Below are 16,704 nucleotides of genomic sequence, written 5' to 3'. Positions count from 1 at the left end.
CTGAGGGCAGAGCATGGTGGGCTTGCCCTAGGTCACTCTGCTTATTTAGTGTCAGTACCGAGCCGGATTCTAGATCTTTAGGAGGCTGTCAGGGTAGGAGACCTAGAATCAAAAGAATTGTGTGACCTTGGTTGGACGTGAGACCTGAAATCTCTGAGCCTATATATAAAATGAAAGTGGGTTTTTCACCCAGGGTTCAAATGAAATATGTAAGTAAAAGATTGTACATTCAGTACCATCAAAGTTCTACATCATTGTTGGCAAACTTCTCCAGTAATCAAGATAGTAAATATTTTAGGCTTTATGAGCCCTATGGTCCCTGCTACTCAGATCTGTCATTGTAGTTTTAAAGTAGTCACAGAAAAACAAACAAGAAGAGAGTGTGGCCAGGCCTGTTAAAGCTTTACTTACAATAACAGGCAGTGGACCAGCTTTGGCGTGTGGACTGTAGCTCGTTGACCCTGCTGTCAATGTTTGGAAGTCGTTAGAGTTACTATTGGCATATGGCAACTGGCCCCCAAAATTAACAGACTGACACTACCATTTTATTTCACTCATGAATTCTATGATTGGATATTCAGACCAGATATAATAGGTTGGGCTGTTCTTACTCCAGGGAGTATAGGGCCTCAACTGCAAGGATGCAGTAGCTACAGGTGACATGGCTGCTTTGACTAAGATTAGCTGAAGGTTCCTTTACTCATCTGTACAGAGCATGTACACATGGCTTCTCCATGTGACTTCCTCACACTATGGTATCTCAGGACAATCATGTTTGTATATGCAGACTCACGGCTCCAAGTGAGAACATTGCAGTATGCAAGGAAGCTGAATCACCTTGTATGACCCAGACTGGGGAGTCACGCAGCATCTTTTCCGCTATGCTCTGCTAATCCAACCATTCATAAGCCTGCCCCACATTTAACATGAAATGCCAAAGAATGGGCAGACCTCATGTTAAAGTCATCACAAAAAGATTAATAATTTAAACAGACGTATATTGAGTAGCAGTTATACCCACCCTAGCACCCACCGCATGCCAGGCATAGTTTAAAGCAGTTTATTCCACTGATATCCCTTGGAGGTGGACATAATTATCCTGCATACTTTAAAGACAAGAAATAATAAAGGGGCCAATGTTGTGGCATAGCAGGTAAAGCTGCTGCCATGACACCAGCATACCATATGGGTGCTGGTTTGAGTCCCGGCTGCTCCACTTCTGATCCAGCTTCCTGCTAATGTGCCTGGGAAAGCAACGTAAGATGGCCCAAGTGCTTGTGCCCCTGCAACCTCATGGAACACCAGGAAGAAGCTCCTGGCTGTTGGCTTCAGCCTGGCCCAGCCCCAGCCATTGCAGCCATCTGGGAAGTAAACCAACAGATGGAAGATTCATTCTCTCTCTCTCTCTCTCCTTCTCTCTCTCTCTCTCTCTCTCTCTCTCTCTCTGTGTGTGTGTGTGTGTGTGTGTGTAACTCTGCCTTTCAAATAAATAAAATAAAATTTAAAAAAAAGAAAAAGAAGAACAGAGAGGCTAATCCACTTGTGGAAGGACATGCAGACAGAAGAGGTTGTGGAAACATTTGAGCTTGGGCTGCAGAGACTGAACCGCTACACAACCTGCCACATTGTGATCCTGAACATAAGAATGCTGTTGCTACTACATGAGAACTGGATTGCGAACTTGGGTTTCTGGACTGCAGTGTGTCCAGTAACCTTTCCACCAACACAATCAATTCCAAACATTATTGCACAGTTATTCTTGATCCATCCAGATGGTTTTTGCATCATGTGTAGCACAAGGGAAAAGGTATGATATTCAGTTTTGGTCATCAGAAACTTAAAACATGGATTGAGAAACTGAATTCTGATTTAATTGTTCCAACCCCACAAGATAGAACTTTTGTCCCTATTTTGTAGATAAGGAAACTGAGCCTCAGTGATTAGATTGCTACTTGTCTGGTAGTGGCACAGTCAAGATTGAAACCTAGAGAAGTCTTATTTGCAAGCCTTGTGCTTTTTGCCACAGATTGTGAAGGAAAGATCTGGAATGAATAATACCAGTGCTATCACAGAAAAATATCACAACCCCTAGAATATCAGATCTAACCTATCCCTGGGGTGATCGTGATCCATTCTCCTCACTGCAAAGATGGGAGACCAAGACTCAGAGAAGGGCAGATAGGCAGGTGGGGAAGGGCAGCTACCCAGACAGACACTCAGCTGGAGTTGGGACTGAATGTATTTCCCATCAGTCCTGACTGCCACATTGTGCTGGGAATGGCAGGGAGGGGAGTGAGCGTAGTAGGGGTGGGAGAGGTAGGAGTGAGCTAAGGGGAAGTTTGCCAAAGCCTTGGGAGGTGGGGGAGCATTTTACAAGACAAGGGCCTCTGCCCTGGAAACATCTGTTTCCCTTCAAATCAGCGAGGAGACTTTTGCCTCCCCAGAATGCCTAAATCATGCGGCGGCTGGGGAAGAGCAGGCGTTGGCCCAGAGACTTCAAACGCATTCTCCTGTACTCTCGGGGACCTGGGCCTGACGTGGGCCTCCGGGGCTCTGTCCTTGCTCTTACCCCCTGTCAGATCTGTGAGAAGCTCTCACCGCCAATTAACTTCTCAGTTTCATTCTCTCACCCCTGCTGGGAGGAGGTCTGGGGGTCTTGGATGGGACCTACAACAGCTTCCTCTCCACCACCCTCCTCTGAGCCCCACTAGAATCACTCCACATAAAGGTGAAGGCAGGGTCTTAGGCAGTGGCATAATGGTAATACTAATACTAAGGATGGTATCCACAGCAATTGGTCACTGATTGCTTAGCACACAACAGGCTCCTTGCAGAACACTTTCCATTTCACATCTCATTTTATTCTAATACCTGCCTTAAACTGTGATTTTAGTATTATGATTTCTTGTTTTTAGGTGAATAACTTGAGGCAAAGCCTCACAGAGTCAATAAATAGAGAGCCACAACTTAAAGCAAAATCACCTAATTCTAGAGAGCATTTCTTTAACCCTTCTGCTCACCTATCCATTTTCAATAACCCTTAAATCTAATAATCTTCTGCCCTTTTATAGATGGAGTGTCTGATTTCCAGAAAAGATAAATGAACTATCTAAATGGTTGAGTCATGTATTCAGCCCATCTCTCATTTTGGCAGCATTCACTGAATGTGGATCCACAAGGTATAGGTGCTTAGAGATCGGCAGAGCCAGATTCTGGTCCTGAAGACACTCATGGGCTCATGGAGATTGGAGAGAAGTGAATGGGCATTGACCTAGTCATAGGACATGGAGAGCATGTGAAAAAGGAGGGCACACAGCTCTTCAGAGGGTCAACACAGGCTTCTTAGAGGAGGTGAGGTTTGAGTGAGGCTTCATGGGTGAGGTGAAGTGGTTCACTGAAGGAGTAGAGCACACCTCAGAGAGAGTAGCATGTGCAAAGGCGTAGAGGTAGGGTCCCTGTTCTGGAAACATTCACAGTTGTATACCATGTCCGGACCTTTGGCCAGAGCTTATTTTGGGGCTCAGTGATAGAATACTGTTGAGTGAGTGAACACCATGGAGCTGCAGTGAGGGCTCCAAGGTAAAGAGTGTCCAAAGAATGATGAATTTTGCTGAGGATGGGGAAGATGATGTCCTGAAGATGGCAGTTTTCTGACAATGATGAGTAAATGTTGAAAAATACTTTGCATTTGTGCAGTCATCCCCAGGCATTTCCCCAGCATTGTGTTTGCTTTTCATTCCAGCCTCCCTGCCTACTAAAACCATACTACCTTGGGTGCTGTAGATGTCACAGCTCATAATCTGTACAAAAGCTGGGACTTCAAATCAGGCTTTCTGCCACCTTGGCCAGTGTTTGTTCCCCTCAAACAAGGTTAAGGGGAGGAATAGCAACAGCTTGCACCTGGAGCCCCAGATTCCTTTGTCAGCTGTAAAGTAAGGATTTGAATTTAGGTGATGGTTCAGAAGATTTAGATCAAGATTGTCAGCGAGCCTCAGCCTGCTTCAGAGAGAAGAGGACAGAACTGAGCAGGGTTTCTGAAACCCACCTTTCCTGGTCCCCTGAGAAACTGAGGTCTGACTATTCATGTTCTCTCCCTCCCCACCTCACCCTCTGTTCCATGGGTTTTCGTGTGGTGTGTGTTTCTATCTGTGTGTGTCAGCCTCTCCCTCTTCCACTTCCTCTCTCCTATTTCTCCATATTATTGACCACCCTTTCTTCCCCTCTCAAAGAGCCCCTCCTGCCCTGCCTGGTCACCTAACAGCTTTCAGATGTGTCTCGGCATCAGTTCTACAATTACAGCTGAGACAGGCAGAAAGCGCATGGCCTTGTGACTTTTGACCCAGACCTGCGAGGTTGACATCTTCCTCTTTCTCCACCGCCCCCCAGCAGGGTGGCCTGAGGCCTCCTCCATGGTTACGCCTCCAGTGACATGTCTGGTTACTGCAATAATAGAAACGGAAGCTACCTCTTAGACAGAAAAGGTTGAACAGGGGCTATTATAAGCAATATATGCTTGAGTCTTGGCCCCCAATTTGTAAGATATGGATAACTTAACCCTGTTTTAAAGGTGAGGAGATTGAGGTTCAGAGAAGATAAAGTGAATTTCCAAAGAATACTCTGTTGGCACATGGACAAAGCAGGGATTCTATCCAGGTTTTTAAACTTGACACCCTAAGATTTCTTCTCCAGCATGCTGTTACTCATGCTGGTTGGCTAAGCATAGAGTGACCCTGGGCCCTCTTGGTGGAGGAAATGCATTACAGAAGCACCACAGAGACATCAGTGTTAAAAAGCATCCCAGCCCCTCTTGTTCTGAGGCTCCATTCACATGTTTCGTTTACTGCAATACTTTTTATATTTCCCTCAGTTAAAAATGCAGTCCTGTCTCTTCTAAAAAAGCATTTTTAAAAACTGTGTACTTTTTCACAAATGTTTCTGTATGGTTTATATAAAAATCTGCAACTTATAAGGCACCTTCTCCTGTATCACTCCATGTAGTCCTCAAGACAGTTACACATTGTCTGTAGAACTATCCCCAGATATTGTTGCAACTGGGAAATGAGATGCAGTATGCTCAGGTCCATTCATTTGCACACACATGGATTGAGTGCCTGCCACGTGGCTAGTACTGTGTTAATGATAGCTATACCCAAGCTAAAGGTGTATTCCTCTGGGACCTGCAGGCTAGGATTTGGATCCTATCTCTTCCAGTCTAGGTGAGTTGGGATATGCATGCTAAGTGTTTACAACATAACCCAATACTTTCTTTCTTTTTTTTTTTAAAAAAAAAAAGAGTTTTTTTTTTTTTTTTTTTTTTGACAGGCAGAGTGGACAGTGAGAGAGAGAGAGATAGAGAGAAAGGTCTTCCTTTTGCTGTTGGTTCACCCTCCAATGGCCGCCGCAGGAGCCAGGTGATTCTCCTGGTCTCCCATGGGGTGCAGGGCCCAAGCACTTGGGCCATCCTCCACTGCACTCCCTGGCCAGAGCAGAGAGCTGGCCTGGAAGAGGGGCAACCGGGACAGAATCCAGTGCCCCGACCGGGACTAGAACCTGGTGTGCCGGCGCCACAAGGTGGAGGATTAGCCTAGTGAGCCGCGGCGCCGGCCCCAATCCTTTCTTACTGCTGCGTGTCACCCCTTGTTTACTCTGACATCCCTAAGTTTCTTTGTGATCTTCTGCATGGCTCTCAATAATAACTCACCATACAGAGCTCTTAGACCCATCCACATGGAAAGCATTAAGTGCACAGCAACCTCCCTATCACAGAAGCCAGTGCAGAAGTAAAATGATCAGAGATAGGAAGTGACTTACTCAATGTCACAGAGCAAGAGAGTAGAACTGGATATAAATCCACGTCTGGCCATCTCCAAGACGAGGCTCCTTCCTCTGCCACCCCTTGATTCTCTTCTACCAAGAAGTTTTGATTCATGTTGGCTTTTAGAAAACAACATTTGAGACATCAGGTCATGGGGTATCAAAGCTGGGAGGGACCATGTAGATCACCACGTTCAGACTCTCTAGTAGAGCAGAGGCATCCAATGACAGCCAAGAGCGAGGAGGACAGGCCTTAGTGTGAGACAAAGCATTGTCTGGTTCGTTCATTCTCTGAACCTGTGAGTTTGGAAAAATTGCCTAATATTTTAGAGTTGGTTTACTCTTCTGAAAGATGGAGATAATGAGGAACATGGCTTGAGCATATTTTCCTAATATTAGAAAAACCTGTAAGATAGCACCGACTCAGCAAGTGTAACTAATGGAATTAAAGGAGTTAAATTGATACAGATTTAATGTCCACAGACCTATGGCCAGAGGACAGTGGCTGACAGTGGTTAAATACATGGACTTCGGAGTCAGAAAAACCTAGACTTGTATTCCCATTCCCAGTAATTACTATGTGGTTCTGGACAAGCTACCTCTCCTCTCTGAGCCTTGTGTATGAAATAAAGAGTAAGAATACCAATCTTTTAGAATTACTTGGGGGAATTAGTTATGATAATGTGGGGGAAACTGATAAGCCAAGTACTTAATACATTTTAAGGTCACCACTTGAAACTTGGCAATCACATTATTATGCCCATTTTATAACAGGAAGTAAGTTGAGATGTTGGGGAAGGAAGAAAAAAAGAGAATCACTAAAATCCCATTCTCTTAACCTAGGAAACCTTGTACCTACTCTACTGGGCTTCAACTGCTAGAATTTCTGCGCTCTAAGATAGACTGAGTCTACTAGGTCTATGTTTTACCAGTTTTCCATTTCTAAGGTCTCAAAGGTTATGTGAACTTCTACCCATGCAGCATGGTCCTTCTCAAGACATCACAGGAATGCAGGGACATGCACTGTAGCTGTAACTGTCACTCTCTGGCATGGCCTGCAGGGTCCCCACTGACCTTCCACTTCATTTTGTGTGGAGTGTTCTTCATCCGGTCTATCTTCCATCAGCTGGTTCTTTCTCATTATTCAGGTCATAAATCAAACCTTTCCTCCTCAGGAAGATCTTCATGGACTACCCCATCTATAGCACATAACTCTTCCCCTTTTATTAGTTTTTTCACATAATCCTTTTATATTCTTCATCACACCTACCATTATATGATTTTTTTAAAGTTTATTTGTCTATTTATTTACGAGACAGAAAGAGAGATAGGCAGACAGAGCTTCCTTCATTGATTCATTCCCCCAAATTCCTGAAATGCCTTGGGCAGGCTAGAAGTTGGGAACTCAGTCCAGGCTTTCTGTATACATGGATGGTAGAAACTCAATTATTTGGGCTGTTACCTGTGCCTCCCAGGATCTGCATTAGCAAGAAGCTGGGGTCAAGAGCTGGAATCTAGAATTGAACATAGACCCTCTAATATGGGACACAGGTGTTTTAATCATCATCTTAACTGCTAGACCAAATGCCTACCCTCAGCTCTATGATTTTTGTTTTATTTTAATTAGCTTTATACAAACAGGAACTTTAACCCTCTTATTATTTGCTTTTATAATACCTAAAGTGGTTGCTAATACATAGTTAATGCTTATAACTATTTGTTAAATGAATGAATGAAAGAGTATATCAATATATCCAGCCACACAGGTTGGTACTGAAGTTCACTTCTCGGGCTCTGGGCTCAAACTGTGTGGGTCAGACCCTTAGACTGCCCCTCAGAAAGTGTGAGGTCATGAAAAGATGCACAATCTAAGATTCTGTGTCCTCATTGGTGGAATGTAAGTGATAATAAATCCCTGCCTGTTAGGCTTGCTTAATTGAAAATTAGGAGATTGAATGTGAAGTGCACAGCAGGCAGTCAATATGTAATAAATGCTTTATTTTTTTTAAAAGAATTAAATTTTTATTTTTAATTAGTTTTTAACAGATTCAGTGTGATTTGTAGATACAAGTCTAATAATGTAATAATACTCCCTTCCTTCCTCCACCCTTTCCCCCTTATGACTTTCCTTCCTCTCCCTTTCTTTTTTTTTTTTTAGTTTTTGAGATAACATTTTAAATTTGCATTATAGTAAAAAGGCTTAATATTCTACCAAATAAGAAGGTTTTTTATTTTAAAGATTTTATTTATTTATTTGAGAGGTAGAGTTACAGACAATAAGAGGGAGAGAGGACGAGAAAGGTCTTCCTTCCGTTGGTTCACTCCCCAAATGGCCACAACGGCTGGAGCTGCGCCAGTGTGAAGCCAGGAGCCAGGTGCTTCTTCCCGGTCTCCCAAGTGGGTACAGGGACCCAAGCACTTGGGCCATCTTCCACTGCTTTTCCAGGCCATAGCAGAGAGCTGGATTGGAAGAGGAACAGCTGGGACTAGAACCAGCAGCCATATGGGATGCTGGCACTGCAGGCAGAGTTAATCTACTGCGCCATGGAGCCAGCCCCAGAAGTTTAATAAGTAAAAAGTAAAAGGACCCTAGTTTAGTGGGAATATAGACAATAGCTATAAATAATAACTGAATGGAAAAATGACCATTTCACCCATATACAGTATAGTTTAAAGTAATCACAGATCATTAAAACTGTAGTAGTATAGCATTCTTAACCATTGGTTTACTAGAATATTTTTTTCAAGTCATCTCTCCTACAGCTTATATATCCCTGAGTTCTTCAATCCCTGTTGCACTGCTATGATTTTGTGTTTCTCCCTCCAACTTCCAGTTCTGTGAAGTCACAGCCTGGTCTCTGTTTTCTTACTGTGCTGCAGATTCACTTTGTATGCTGTGGACACACGGGGGAGGCACTCGGAGCTCAGCACAGTGACCCTGAGGACAGCCTGTCCACTGGTAGATGACAACAAGGCAGAAGGTAGGTTTCCAATTCCTTCATTTCCCAGATGACTCCCATATTTTCCCTCTCTAAGTTCTGTTCCCAGTAGCCACTAACCACCAAAGATATATACATTGGCACAGAAAGAAGTAAAGAACTAAGGGATCAAGGGGAACACAGAGCTGGGTTAATCAAAGCTATGAAGGGTGGAATTGGGGTTGATTAGCAGTATCTTTAACAGTGGAAAGACTTGCTCTTCTTTACTAGATTTTGGTTGAGGGTCAGAACCCATGACTGTATCTTGTACCATCACCTAAGCATCACAGCCACTAATCACTTTCTTCTATTTAAGTCTATGCTAAAGCTGGCAAATAGGTGGCACCTAGAAAACCATTTCACTTTATTGTGTTACAGCAGACCATGAGCAGATTACAGCACAGTGTCCCATCCAGCCCCGTGTGGCCTCAGAATTCTCAGCATAGAACAACAGACGGTAGCCATCAGAGTCACCATGCAAAATTAAACCTTGTGGCTCCTGGTCCATAAAGTTGTAAACACTAGGCATAAACATGAAACAGTTTAAGTTATCTACCATATATATAGGCAATGTGTAGATGAAGTTTCTACATCCAGATTGGAAAATGGTGATGGGACCTCTTTAGTCCTGGAGGTCTACTCTAAGTTGAACAGATATTTCCCTTAGGCCCTGATCCAGTCCATGCTGTAGAGACATAGTCTATACATTTTCAGGAGTTCACATTGAAAAGACAGACATTTACATAAAGGACTCAACAATAAGCTGGATAGTAAATGTTCTATGTGGTAGCAGACAAGAAGAGGCAATGAGCTATCATGCCTCAAAAGCAAGGGGATTTGAGAATTTTTTTTCTTGGTCATTTTTATTAGTTTTTAAACATAATATGCACATGGTTAAAAATTAAGAAAAATTAAAATTGTAACAGAAAATAATTCTTCCCATCCTGACCTTAGCACTCCTGCCTTGGCTCAGAATTTGAGGACCCATATAGATTTTGAAAACAGCTTCAAAGAAGCTAAAAGAATATGCCTTCTACTCATGATGAATTTAAATTACATTGATTAGAAGGAGTGACCAAAGGAGCAGGAGTGGCCCTGAACAGTAAGCAGAGGGGTCTGGCTTTTCTGTGAAAGGTTCTGTGACAGAAGACTATCAGAGCTGATTACAGAAATGTGTTAGAAATGTTACAGAGAGGACATAAGACGAGAATGTTGGAATGAGCCAAGACAGTTTATTTTTTGCAATTTTCTGCTGTCTCATGAGCACAGTAATTATACTAATAAGTAAACTTGCAATTATCAGCCCTAACTTTGCATCATGTCCTGTGCTGAGTGCTTTGCATCCACTTTTTAATTCAGCTCTCCCAAAGCACCTCCAGAGTAGACATTTTTATCTCCAGAGGATAGATAAGAAAACTGAGCACAACTAGTCAATGACATATTCAGGGTGGAATTAGGGTTTGTTTTTTCCCAAGGACCATGCACGTGAACTGCTGCATAACTGTCTTCCTTTTTGCAAGCCAGACTTCTATCCTCAGTTTTTCCCATAGCCCAGCAATCTGTTCCTGCATTTCTTCCCCCTCAGAGATAGCTGACAAGATCTACAATCTGTACAATGGGTACACCAGTGGAAAGGAGCAACAAACTGCCTACAACACACTGATGGAGGTCTCAGCCTCAATGCTGTTCCGAGTCCAGCACCACTACAACTCTCACTACGAAAAGTTTGGAGACTTTGTCTGGAGGAGTGAAGATGAGCTGGGGCCCAGGTATGGGTATCTGAGTGAGTGGAGGGGAACAAACATTCTTACATCCTGTTTACTTTCCTTGGGTGTCTTCCTCATAGCCTAAGGATGAGTTTTATCAAATAAATAAGGGGGATGATCACTTTAATTGTGCCATGGCAAATGATGGGCACAGGCAGAGAGCATGAGAAAAACCTGGAAATTTTAGCTTCTCACATACATAGACTGTCACAGGAGGGATATCAGTGCTCCTGGGACAATCATTTCCCTTCCTTAACTTCCACTTCTAGTTTTACAGATAAGAAAGGCTTATTACAGAGCTATGTTCTAACCAGTGCCACAGAGGGGCGCAGTGGTAGGCGGGTCTTTAATCTAAGTCCTTTCTCACTTTTCTATAAGAAATATGAATTTTGCTAGAGTACATAGCTATGTTCTTGACTAAAGTCAATTAGTAACCATAACCATGACTAGATGAATTCATAAATTTAACATGTACTAAGGTGTTATTTTTGTCCTCATCTGGTAGCAGTGTGGGTTCAAACAGAATTAAAGTAAAATCACTATTTTCTAAAACCTCACAATTTAGTATATTGGATAGTGGTCGCATTTTATGTTTTGCATGTGACAAGATTTATTTGTTCATTCAGCACATACTTAACAGCACATCTTATATGTGGGTGCTGACGGTGCTATGGTAAGATGGGAGAAATGGTCTAAACCTAACAAAGCCCTCCTTTACAAATAATTAAATAAGCAGTTACAAATAACAGGAATACCAGGTGTCATGACAGCAGAAGAACAGTTACTTTGGGAACATGAGCCACAAGTACCTGGTCTAAGGAACCCTGGGAAAGCTGCCTGTGGCCGATACTCTAAGACCTATAGGTTCAGTCAGGATTAGGTTACAGAAGAGGGATGAGGTCAGAAATATTTTGGGCAGGGAAACTAGCCTAAGGAAATGCTTAGAGAAGACAATGTTACGTTAGAGCAATGGTTTTCTTCTCAAATCTCCATCATCTGCCTGCCACTCTTAGGACTTTTGCCATCTCACCATATAATATACATTCTGTTTATTTGATTTTCTTTCTTACATCCACTTCTTCCTGGAAATATATTTGAAAAAAAATACTGCGTCATCCTATAAAGGGGAAACAGCACCATTTACCCTTAATAGAAAATTAAGTTGGACCATGTAATACAATGGAACAACAACAAATGAACACAGCAAAAAAGATAAGAAAACAATGATTGTTTAATCCTTGAGGGCCTCAGGCTATCCCTTTATAAGAGAGATTAGCAAGAGAAGTGTTAAAGACAGCCCTAAACTAAGATTTTCTTTTTTCTTTTCCTTTTTTTTTTTTTTTTTTGTAAGTAATCCGTAGGAGGAAAAGGGAATGAAAGAGGTAATCTAACCACTTTTACAAATGTGATTCATTGTTCAATATTGGGTCTGTGATCATCTTGAGTAGCACCTAAAACCCTTTCCTCTGCCTCAGAGGAACTCCACTTCAGTAAACACTGTGTTTGGAGGAACTAAAGAATTTCCATGTAGTTGGAGCAAAGTGTGTGACAGCAGGAGTGGTTAGAGATAAGAAGGGAGAGGTCAGCAGAAGCCAGATCCTGAATGCCCTTTAAGTAGGGTTAAGGAGTTTGGATTATCTCCCTAGGGCAATGGCAAGCTTTTCAAGTGTTTTTCACAGAGGGGTGTGTGTGTGTGTGTGTGTGTGTGTGTGTGTGATATTTATCAGATCTTGAACGGAAAAAAGAAAAAAAGACCCTTCAGTGGCAGATAGAAACATGGGAGTTGAGTAGTTAAAGCAAGGAGGAAACAGTAGGTGACTATGATAATAATTCCAGGGAAATAGGGAGTATGCTTGGGCCTCAGTAGCATTGGTGGCACTAGAGAGAATGACACGACTCCTTGAAATACTTACTGGTTTTTTCAAAAGGCTTCAAAATGACCTGAAGGGCTTTTCTCAGCCCCCCACCCACCCCAGGTTGTGTGTGTGTGTCTGTGTTTTTTGTTGTTGTTGTTGTTTTTATGATAGTAGGCCTCATGTAATTAAATGAGCTGCTAAGAATTGTATAGACTGACATGAACACTGGTTCTGCCTTGACCTCTCATCCTGAGCCCAATGCTGGCAATGGCCCTCCAAGGATCTGAGGCTCTCAAGGGATGAGATGAGACGAGATGGAGAAGAGAGCTTGGTTGAAGGATAAAAGGGATCTCTCCCTGAGGCAGGCCTTATCAGTTCTGTTTTCTGGACTTTAACTTCTCCCTTTCACATGAAAGGAAGGTTCTTTAGATAAAGGCTAAAAGAGGGCAGACTGGCAGACAGAAGCACAGAGGCCCAAATGAAAGCCGCTGCATGAGTCATCTTGGCTGCCATCTTGCCCATGGACAGAGAAAAGCAGTCTACTTTATGGGGCTTTCCCACAGGGATCAGGGAATTTTGGTGGAAACTAAGACGGAACTCCACTCCTAACTTTGTCTTTACAACCTGCTGGGATCCTTTATGGCCCTACAGAACATAAATCTTCCAGAAAGGCCGTCTGGCCGCACACAGAGACAGGGCAACCCACTTAATAATGCACTGTGATAACCTGCTAACCTCCAGTCAACCAGTCACCAGCCACTGTCTGACACACACCCCCACACCCCACCCCATGTTGCCCAGTGTCATCTTCTCTATTCTTTCAAGTGTGCCAGAGATTTGAGGTTGCTCCGGAATCCAACACTGGCAAGTCAGCAGGAGTCAAGGGGGCTGTGTCCTAATCCATTCTGGCCCTGCTAATAAACTCCTTGTGCAACACTTTCTCTGCCCCTTTCTGGATTTCAATCTTCGTGTCTATAGGATGATCAGGATGAACTAGTACAGTGGTCTTCTCTTTTCTTTTTTCTTCCCCCTTGGAATATTTTTCTAAATTAATCCTACACAGAATCTTAGGTCTTAGCTAGAATACCACCTCCTGAGAGAATTCTCTAAAATTTCCACCCATTTGCTCTTTATCATACCTGCATGTTTTAGTTCTCCACTTTACACTTTAGTTGTTATATTGTTTACGTGTTAACATGTGTACTCTTTCCAATTACAAGGTAAGTTACCTACGGTCAGTGTTTATTTATCTCCTATCCACTTTGAGTAAGTAGGTGTTAAAAAACTACTTGTTGAATAATTAGATAATGGAACAAATAAATGGGTGGGCCAGATGGCTACAGAGTTCTTTGAGTAGAAAACTAGAGTGGCCTGGAGCCCCACCTACTGCATCTCTTCTCTAGGCCCCACACCACCCCACCCTGATTATTTCTTAAGTTTATGTAAGCTTTCAAGTATCTGTAGATCACAGCTGGAAACAACAAAATCCTATGAACTCCAAAGTCATCTTTTTTTTTTTAAGATTTATTTATTTATTTGAAAGTCAGAGTTACAGAGAGAGAGAGAGAGAGAGAGAGAGAGGTCTTCCATCCGTGGGTCCACTTCCCAGCTGACCACAGCAGCCGGAGCTGAGCCAATCTGAAGGCAGGAGCCAGGAGCTTCTTCCTGGTCTCCCACTCGAGTGCAGGGACTCCATCGCTTCCCCAGGCCATAGCAGAGAGATGGATCAGAAGTGAAGCTGCCAGGACTCTAACCAGTGCCTACATGGGATGTCGGCACTGCAGGTGGTGGCTTTACCCACTACACCACAGCGCTCGCCCCAAGTCTTCTAATATTCTAAAAAATTGTAATACCCCTACCAATATTAAGACATGAGGTGACCTCTCTTCATTAACCAGTTGATTTATGTGTCAGGCCCCATGCTTGGGCTGGAGATAAAAGAGTGAAGAAGATAAATCCTGACTTTACCAGACCTAGCATCTAGTGAGAAGAAGACTGGTCAGCAGGATGTTGCTGCTGCAGAGTATTTCATAATGCATGTGCTATGAAAAGGCAGATGGATGGGGTTTTCAAAAAGTGATTCTTAAACTTTCATGTGCATGAGATTCACTTGGGGACCATTTTTATTATTATTTATTTATTTGACAGGTAGAGTTTACAGTGAGAGAGACAGAGACAGAGAGAAAGGTCTTGCTTCCATTGGTTCACCCCCCAAAATGGCCACAACGGCTGGAGCTGTGCCAATCCGAAGCCAGGAGCCAGGAGTTTCTTGCTGGTCTCCCATGCTGGTGCAGGGGCCCAAGCACTTGGGCCATCTTCCACTGCTATCCCAGGCCACAGCAGAGAGCTGGACTGGAAGAGGAGCAACTGGGACTAGAACCTGGTGCCTATATGGGATGCCAGTGCCGCAGGCAGAGGATTAACCTAGTGCGCCAGGCGCCAGCCGCTACTTGGGGACCTTTTTTACAATTCATTTTGTCTCAGTAGTCTTGAATGGGTCTGATATTCTACTTTTGTAATAGGTTCTCAGGTGATACCAATGTTGCTGGTCCAAAGAGCACACTTAGAATGACAAAATTCCAGATATGAAGACTAGAAGAGCTAATCCAGATCTGGAGATTAAGGAAGAATTCTTGGTAGACAAAGAGGAGTTGATGCTTCGAAAAAAGGAAGAATGAGCAGGAGTCTTTCAGGTAGAAAGGAGAGGATGTTCTTATCAGAAGAATCAACCAATGCAAAGATGAGAGAAGTGAAGTGACAGAATATGCCTCACTCAGAAAGTATGAATATCATTGGGACAAAGAGTTCAATCTAAGAGGGCAAAGAAAATAGAAAATAATTAAAAGAAGGCTGGAGAGTTTAGCAAGGGTCAGATCATGATGGCTCTTATGAGTCCTGTTGAGGAATTTGTTCATACTTCCAGAAGCCACATAAAAGTTTTAAAAAGAAAAGCAATTTGGATAAATTTGTTATGTCTTTCAAGGGTAAGCAAATGTGCAGAACATCAGTGTGTGAAGGAAAGAGAGCAAGAGCCCAGGATTAATGTCCCAACTTTGTCATCTACTTATTGTGAGACCTTGGACAAATTCTATTCCTATTCTGGACCTCATTGGTAGCATAAAAGTACTGAACTACAAAGTACTTTCTAGCTGGGAAGTCAAGAGCCAGAAAGTACTAAAGATCGTAGAGACTAGAGAACAAGCACACCATAAGGATAATTCTACCTCAAGCCCAGCATGTCTTGTTTTCAGGTGTCCAGATTGGCTAGGGTTATAAGAGCTTTTCCCAGGATTAACAAAGGTCTGATATTATTGGGTGAATTTAGGATTCTCTTGGCTTAAATAATCACCAAACACCATGTTTTCAATTCCCTCCTGGATCTGTGGTTTCATACCCCCCAGTGAAATTTAGTGACAAGGGGGCACCTCTTACCAATGCCTAGTAAATCTATCAAGCCAATGTCTCCCAAAGCCTGATTCCCAGGACAACTGTAGGTTCCTATGAACAAGTGCTCAGAGAAGACCCCCTGTCACCCAGCTGTCCAAGCCATAAGATTCCTATTAGAAGACTTGGAAGACTGAGTTCACAGGTGGCTAAAAACCAGAATATATTCTGGCCAGAGCATCCTTGACCACTCGAACTTCCCTACATTTTCAGTTATGTTTGATTCAATTGATAGAGGAAAGCAAGCATTTGAAGAGATTTTGTTTCAGTGAAATTGGTCTCTCTAGACCAAGAATGGTGTATTTTATTGTGTCAGGTCCTCTTACTTTGAAGGCAGACGTTGCTAAAAGATAAGAGAAGTCATCACAGGCGTAGTGAGAAAAACAAGAAGACTTTCCCATCTAAAGAGAGTTGGTGTGCCCAGTGACCAATCTTGCATTGATCTCCTAGAATTTTTTTTTTTTTAAAAAGCTTTATTGGGGCTGGCAATGTGGTGCAGCAGGTTAAAGCCCTGGCCTGCAGTGCTGGCATCCCATATGGGCACCAGTTCTAGTCCAGGTTGCTCCTCTTCCGATCCGGCTCTCTGCTATGGCCTGGGAAAGCAGTAGAAGATGCCAAGTCCTTGGGCCCCTCCACCCATGAGGGAGACCCGGAAGAAGCTCCTGGCTCCTAGCTTCGGACTGGCGCAGCTCCAGCCGTTGTGGGCATCCAAGGAGTGAACCAGCAGATGGAAGACCTCTCTCTCTGTTTCTACCTCTCTTTATAACTCTTCCTTTCAAATAAATAAAATAAATATTTTTAAAAAAGCTTTATTTGTTTGAAAGGCAGAGTTACTAGAAAGAGGAA

At 43.0% G+C, this 16,704-nt stretch overlaps 1 protein-coding gene across 9 annotated transcripts in view; it reads left to right on the top strand.

Annotated features, from left to right (window-relative positions):
* The window catches only part of ASTN2 (astrotactin 2), a 1,032,549-nt gene that overhangs the window by 1,004,065 nt on the left and 11,780 nt on the right, over nt 1–16,704 (top strand). For all 9 annotated transcript variants that reach the window (XM_070066427.1, XM_070066421.1, XM_070066416.1 and 6 more), the window contains 2 exons: nt 8,695–8,795; nt 10,378–10,561. In XM_070066427.1, the coding sequence (XP_069922528.1) occupies nt 8,695–8,795; nt 10,378–10,561 (285 nt within the window). The remainder of the gene's footprint in view (nt 1–8,694; nt 8,796–10,377; nt 10,562–16,704) is intronic.

This window comes from Oryctolagus cuniculus, chromosome 1 (assembly GCF_964237555.1).
Source record: "Oryctolagus cuniculus chromosome 1, mOryCun1.1, whole genome shotgun sequence".
NCBI lineage: Eukaryota > Metazoa > Chordata > Mammalia > Lagomorpha > Leporidae > Oryctolagus > Oryctolagus cuniculus.
This window is presented reverse-complemented; position numbering and strand designations above follow the sequence as displayed.